Source organism: Tripterygium wilfordii, chromosome 6, assembly GCF_013401445.1.
Source record: "Tripterygium wilfordii isolate XIE 37 chromosome 6, ASM1340144v1, whole genome shotgun sequence".
NCBI lineage: Eukaryota > Viridiplantae > Streptophyta > Magnoliopsida > Celastrales > Celastraceae > Tripterygium > Tripterygium wilfordii.
This window is the reverse complement of record NC_052237.1, coordinates 10662475-10670269: the sequence shown is the minus strand read 5'-3', so window position 1 is coordinate 10670269 and position 7795 is coordinate 10662475. Positions and strand designations below refer to the sequence as shown.

General features: G+C 34.4%; 1 protein-coding gene across 1 annotated transcript; it reads left to right on the top strand.

Annotated features, from left to right (window-relative positions):
• Nucleotides 1-3248: 3248 nt before the first annotated feature.
• Nucleotides 3249-6719, top strand: LOC120000842 (lysine histidine transporter 1-like). The gene is made up of 8 exons (XM_038849003.1): nucleotides 3249-3346; nucleotides 4419-4576; nucleotides 4839-5222; nucleotides 5402-5795; nucleotides 5892-5997; nucleotides 6093-6184; nucleotides 6270-6338; nucleotides 6435-6719. Exons 1-8 carry the CDS (start codon nucleotides 3305-3307, stop codon nucleotides 6531-6533), a joined length of 1344 nt encoding a protein of 447 aa, XP_038704931.1. The 5' UTR covers nucleotides 3249-3304; the 3' UTR covers nucleotides 6534-6719.
• The last annotated feature ends 1076 nt before the right edge of the window (nucleotides 6720-7795 follow it).

The following is a 7795-nucleotide window of genomic DNA, read 5'->3' as shown; positions in this document are numbered from 1 at the left end:
TATCTCAAGCGTCAACGGCATCTATTTTACGCAACCACTTGAGGGATAATTTAATTGGTGAATTTTTTTTTGGAGCCAAACGCTATGAACTTAGAAAGTTTTGAGTTCGATTTTCATTAGGGACAATACCCTTATGCTCATTCACTGTGTTCTAACCCAACTAATCCCGTCGTCAGATAGGAAATTTCTAGCTATGTGCATGAGTTTGACAACTCGAATTTAGATTTACATTGGATATCTAAAGACAAATTTGTATGATGTCATTATCGGTTAAAAAAAACTAATTTACGCAAAAAAAAATAAAACTTTGAAAGACTGTGCTAGATTTGTTTTTATATGACCTAACTATCCAATTTTTGAGATGTACATGTCGCGATTAGGGAAGCCAACAAACGAGGCATCTATGATACCGCACATAACATTGTTTGTTGACTTCAACTTGTTTAGTCCACCTATTGGTGTGTAATTGGGCAAAAATTTCAACAAAACCCTACTCGTGATTGGACTTTAGAAATATCTATATAAAAGAATTCTTCAATCATACATTAAAATGAGTTCGTAACTTTTAAAATTCATTTTAAGGTTCAAAATTATTATTTTTTTAAAATTTAGAAAAAATATATTTATATTTTGATCAGTCTTACGAACCCAACGGTATTTTTTTTGTTCCAAACAAAAATCAAATGCAACCTGAAATGTATATGAAATGTATTTTGTTTTATATCTAACGATACAAAATTATCACGTTAAATTTAATTTTTGTTTCGAACAAAAAAATATCGCTAGGTTGGTAAGATCGATCAAAATACACATATATTTTTTCTAATTTTTTTTAAAAATATTTTACACCCTAAAAGTCATGACCTTGTTTTACGATTTAAGAGAATGACTATATTCAATTCATTGTTATTATGTGTAAATACATGTAATGTGAGTGGTCAATGAATTGCACATGAACACCAAAGACACTAATTGAAGCGATAAAGATATTATGTATCATCATTCTAATGACCCGTGTTCGAATCCCCCAATGTTTCAAAAAAGAAAAAGAAAAAGAATTGCACGAGGCCAAAAAGTTGCTTTTTCTACTTTCTACTGAATATTCCTTCCACTTCTCAACTCATTTGGTGGGGGAGCATGGACCCACTACCACTACTACAGTATGCGAAGAAGAACAAAATATCTTGGGTCTTGACGTACTATTTTCGCATCCTCTTGACCAAATCCACCAACGTCAACTTAGGATTACTCGTTAATGGCTGATCCAAATATATAGGAACTCTTTTTTAATGAGGCCCAAAGTGAGTTTGTAAAATGAGATCCAAACTTTTAGAATTCACTTTTAAAGTCCAAAACATTTTTTAAAAATCTAGAAAAAATATAGTTGTGTTTTGATCGGTTTTACGAACCTAACGATATATTTTTTTTGTTCGAAAACAAAAATCAAATGCAACCTAAAATGTGTATGAAATGTTTTTTGTTTTATATCTAACGATGCAGGATTATCATTCATGTTTGTTTCGAACAAAAATATGTCGTTGGGTTCTTAACACGGATCAAAATACAAATATATTTTTTTTTCAATTTTTTTAACAAATGTTTTGATCCCTAAAAGTTAGAACCTCATTTTAATAATTCACTTTAATACCTCATGGGATAATTATACATACATATATATATATATACATACATATATATATACATATACATACATATATATACATACATATACATACATATATATATCTATATATATATATATATGGAGTAGTGGTAGTGGGGTCCATGCTCCACCAAATGAGTTGGAGAAGTGGAAGGAAGATTGAGTAGAAAGTAGAAACGTAAACTTTTGGGGTCATGTGCAATTCATTGACCGAGCACATTAGATGTATCTACACATAATAACAATGGATTGAATATAGTCTTTACATCAAATTAATTGCTTGTACTTAGGAGTACTAAAGTTAGGGTTTGAAGAGGAAGAGAAAACTCAACCTTTTTCATCTTTGGAAAAAACAAATTTGCAAAGCTTGATACTAGTGAATGTGTTGGTGTAGGCAAAAAGATATATATATATATATATAATAACAAATTGTCGTACCTTTTGAAATGTCTTTCAAGTCAAAAGGAATGAACATGTAATTTTCAATATTAAGCCGTATAATGATTTTTTTTGTTATTTAGGGCTTGTTTTGGTTCACGAATTTAGATATAAAAACGTTAAAAAATGAAAAAAATAAAATTCAATTTTATATGATCATACTTAATCAATGAGAAATAAAATAATATAAAAATGACATGTTTAAAATACATAATTATTAAATATTGTCGAAATTATGAGTTTTTCAAAAAGATATTGTAAGTTTTAATTAAAAATAAGAGAGGATTCAAAGGAATATGATTCCTCTATTTTTGGAGTAAAGAATAATTTATGATTTAGGAGGAATCCAAGTTTCCTCGTAATTCTAGATTCCAAGGATTCCTCTCTTTTTGCTAGGAAAAGAGAATTCTCTTTTGGGAAAAATCCAAGTTTCTTTGTAATTTTATATTCCAAGGATTTCACCAGCCAAACACATGAATCGTTAGCAAAAGGAAGATTCTTATTCTTGGAAAGCTGGATTCTGCCAACCAAACGACACCATAATTAATCAAGAATCAATGAATTATGTGATTTTAAAAGCTATACATATATATATATTTTAAAATATATAAGGACTATATCATCATATCATGGAATAATTATGAGAAGAAAAATACAATTAGGCTAAAATGGCTTGTTAATTATTATCATATTTCATTAATGCAGTTGTTTTTCTTTTATCAATTTTCAGTATGTTCATAATATATCATAATTTTCCAAATGACATAATAAAAAACATTCCATTTTGACTTTAAAAGAATATCTACCTCATCCTTATATTTTAATTTATTGATTGACAAACTAAGCAATTGAAAATTTATTTTGAAGAAATAAATATCTCTAAATAGAAATTAATTAATTATTAATGCCAAGTTCACTGGCACATACAGTCCCCCCACAAATTTAGTTAATTTTGCAATGTAATAGCAAGATGTTCTGTGAGATATTTTCAATTAAAATTCCAGCTCACAAATTGTTTTTTCTTTTATTACTATTTTAGATTTTTTTTCCTTAAAAACGTCAAAATTAGTAAGTACTCCCACTCTCTCTCTCTAGCTCTCTCTCTCTCTATAATTATAATCTATATATAAGGTGGTGTGTGAGGGGAGGTTTTTGTACTAGAACCCAAAGAGTGTAAAGAAAACAACTCTCTCTGCAATACAAATGGGTATTCAAGTTCCAAGTGATCAAGATTACAACAATAATGTTAGTCTCTCTCTCTCTCTCTCTCTCTCTCTCTCTCTGCCTTTCTCAAATGTTGTTTTTCTTTTTCTCTAATGGTGGGATTCTGTGTTTATTTTGCCTACTACCATGGAAGGAATATGTGATGGGGATGATTTTGAATTTCTGTGTTTTGTCCTGCCATTAGGGTTGCAAGAAAATGAAGATTTTGTTGGAAGATGAATTTTTGGTCTTTTCTTGTCTTCTTCTCTTCTTGATCTTTCATTTGCTTTTCAGTTTTTTTTTTCTTTTTTTTTTATATTTATTTTTGATATGTTTATTTGGTGCAATTAATGTAAATTTAAAGGTCAGTAACTTCTCACCGAGGCTCCAATCCCTACAAGAAAATCACAATTAATATATATTTTTTCCAACGGGGAGAAGGATTCAAACCCTTGTCACCGAGGCCATACACAACATTCTTACCACTCCAACTAGTGGTTCAGATGTAAAATCACCATTATTAATATCTTCTTTCTTCCTCCTTTTTTATTTTTATTGGTGTAATTAATTATTAGGGTAACATACCTTTTAGACTCTTGAATTCTGATTAAATCTCACGAATAACCCCACAAGAGATGTATTTGACACGGAAAAAAGGGTATTTATGCAATAAATCAAAACTTCAGGGGCCTGTCTGCTATTATTATAAATGAAAGGTTGTATGGACAGATCCTATATTTACTGGGTTTTGGATTTATACCCGAAATTTTCCATTCCTATGAGTCCAAGGCCCTGTAATTGCTTGATGTGTGTAAGACTATCCGGGATTTACCATGTAAAACCGGGATTAATGTGACCGTCTCTTGGATGGGTTCATGCCTTCATGGTTAAAAAAAAGACAGAAATGAAAAGTATGAAAAAGTATTGTTGAGACTCATTCACCTAAAGATTTTGATTTCTGTGGCCATTCACACCCAACCAAACTTAAAGTGGAATAGAAAGGCATGTATTGTTGTTATTCACCGAACTCATAACTTTATAAGATTTTGTCTTATTCACTTTTCATTCTTCAATTTTTAACAATTTTTTTTGAGTTTATAATTCACTTTTACAGGTTATTGAAAAATTAGCAGAACAGAAGGCAATTGATGATTGGCTTCCAATTACATCTTCAAGGAATGCAAAATGGTGGTACTCAGCCTTCCACAATGTCACTGCCATGGTTGGAGCTGGTGTTCTCAGTCTCCCTTATGCCATGTCAGGGCTTGGATGGTAACAATATTCTCTCACAATTTCTCTCAAAATTTGGGTCAAAATCTATGATAGCTGGATTCGGGTATGGGTATATATCCGTGTGTCGGGTTTTTCAAATTGAAAATTGTCATAGAGGGAGGCAAGGTAAAATGAAGAGTCCGAGTATCATACCAATATCAGTGTCATGCATACCCGACACCGGTACGATAGGGTAAAGTGAAGAGTCCGGGTATCATAGGTAAAAAATTGATTTAATAATTTGTGGGATTTTGATTTACAGGGGACCTGGAGTGGTCATATTGGTGTTGTCATGGATAATAACCCTATACACACTATGGCAAATGGTGGAGATGCATGAAATGATTCCAGGGAAAAGGTTTGACAGATACCATGAACTGGGTCAGTATGCATTTGGTGAAAAACTTGGTCTCTACATTGTGGTGCCTCAGCAACTGATTTGTGAAGTTGGGGTTTGCATTGTGTACATGGTCACTGGAGGCAAATCATTGAAGAAGTTCCATGATCTTGTTTGCCCTGACTGCAAAAACATCAGGCTCACTTTCTTCATCATGATTTTTGCTTCTGTTCACTTTATCCTCTCCCATCTCCCCAACTTCAACTCCATCTCCGGAATCTCTCTCGCCGCCGCAGTCATGTCCTTAAGGTACTCTTGCTCTGCTCTCTCCCTAAATCCCATATTGAGAATCACTCTAATAAGCTGTGAAAAATAAACTAGCTTCACTGCACGGGCCATATCGAGACTGTAGAGAATGACTCTTATGCTGCTGAATATGAAACTGCATAGCCTTGATTAATTGATGGTTACATATGTTGTGGGTGCAGTTACTCTACAATTTCTTGGACAGCAGCAGCCCACAAGGGTGTTCAAGAGGATGTGCAATATGGGTACAAGGCCACAACTACAGCAGGAACAGTTTTCAACTTCTTTAGTGCATTGGGGGATGTGGCTTTTGCGTATGCTGGTCACAATGTGGTGCTGGAGATTCAAGCAACCATCCCATCCACGCCTGAGAAGCCATCAAAGGGGCCTATGTGGAGAGGTGTTGTCGTCGCGTATATCGTCGTGGCATTATGCTATTTCCCTGTTGCTCTAATTGGGTACGCCATGTATGGCAATTCTGTTGAAGACAACATCCTTATCTCACTGAATAGGCCTGTTTGGCTCATTGCACTGGCTAATATGTTCGTTGTTGTTCATGTTGTTGGAAGCTACCAGGTATCGTTCGATCGATCCAACGTTTCCCTGTGATTGTATGTTTTGAGTGTTTAGGGTCGTCTTCTTAGAATTGGGTTTTGATTTTTGTTATTGCAGATCTTTGCAATGCCAGTTTTTGACATGATAGAGACTCTGTTGGTGAGGAAACTGCATTTCAAGCCCTCTAGTATGCTTCGCTTCGTCGTGCGCAACCTTTACGTCGGTCAGTACCCTCATCTAGTCATCTGCTGAGTTCTTTCATTGAAGGAAAACTTCAATCTGGACATTTGAATTCATTTGATCATTCTTGTGTTGCAGTGGCCACGATGTTCGTCGCGATTACCTTCCCTTTCTTCGGAGGTCTTCTGGGATTTTTCGGAGGATTTGCATTCGCCCCAACAACATACTTTGTAAGTCAAATTCTCCCGCACCGGAAATGATGTTTTTTCTTTTGGCAAAATTAACTCTGTTTATTAAACTTCTGTTCAATTTCAGCTGCCTTGCATCATGTGGCTTGCAATCTACAAACCAAGGAAGTTCAGCCTATCTTGGTGGACTAACTGGGTATGCAAATTTTGTCATTGATGCCTTCGATTTGGTTATCCATTTTGCGTCGAATCTACGCTCATTTGATATGGTTTTTCATATGAATAAATACAGACTTGCATATTTCTTGGAGGTCTATTGATTGTCATATCACCAATTGGAGGATTGAGGCACATCATTATGCAAGCCAAGGATTACAAATTCTACTCTTGAAAACATCATCATATATGATTCAGTGAAGGAAGGAAGGAAGGAATAATGCAAAGACTGAACAAAGAAATTAGTCATCTCATCTGCACCCTTTTCTCTTCATGCTTATTAGTGTGTTTTTCAATTCTAGTCGCTTTGGTTTCTTTGTAGTTGTGTGTATTTATATATATAAAACGTCTCTCTTCTCTTGATGATTTGTCTTTGGCAAATCAGGAATCTCTTACATTATGATGGTTTGATATGATTAGAGCCGATTTTCTACCATGTTGGCCGCCCAAAATTTGAAATCTGTTCGAGTAATCTATTTGACACATTCTAATCTTTAGGCAACCAAATTGAAAATTGGAACGACGATTACCTTTCGGTGTGCAAATGTGATATTAAAAACCAAAAAAATTCATTGATAAGTAGTTAGTTTTCTTAAGTTTGGCTAAAATTCTATATCTTTTTGAGTGACACTTGCATTTTCTTATAACAAACACGGGAAAATCATAGACTTTCTCAAACCATAATTTTCCTTAAAACAAACAAGAGTATGAATGTATTTTAGGGGCTTGAAGGAATTAATCCCTTGTTATCCCATAAACCAAGTTGTCCTGGGTTTGAAAAACAGGCGTCCAATTCTGGTGTTGTCATGGACCATCACCTTATATACTCTTATGGCAAATGGTTGAGATGCATAAGATGGTACCTGGGAACTGGTTCGATCGATATCATGAACTTGACCAGCGCGCATTTGGAGAGAAGCATGGTCTATACATTGTGGTTCCTCAACAGCAGATTTGTGAAGTAGTCTACATGGTCACGGGAGGAAAATCTTGTTATGGCATTGTGCTACTTCCCAGACTCCCAGTAGCTCTTGTTGGGTACTACTATGTGTTTGGGAATAAAGTTGAAGAATATCATACTCCAAGCCAAGAACTACAAGTTCTACTTATAATCAATCATTTCAAAAGAAATATATGATGTAGGCAGTAGAATGAACATTTTAAATGTGAAATAAGATGGCTAGATACCAGGGGTGGCAGAGTCCAAGAAGTCATATGATCCATAACTGAAAACAAAAAAATAACTAAAAAATAATAATCTACTTTTCGCAGGCTAAACTGGGGTTTGTCACTGCTAGTAGATAAGGCTCTTAATGCCCTAAATGGGGGGGGGGGGAGGGGGGGGGGGGGTGAGGTTCATGTGGCTTCAAACTGGAAACAATTTGCACATTCCTGCTTTCTCATACTAGAGTTCTTTTTTATTTTGGGCATAGCGAC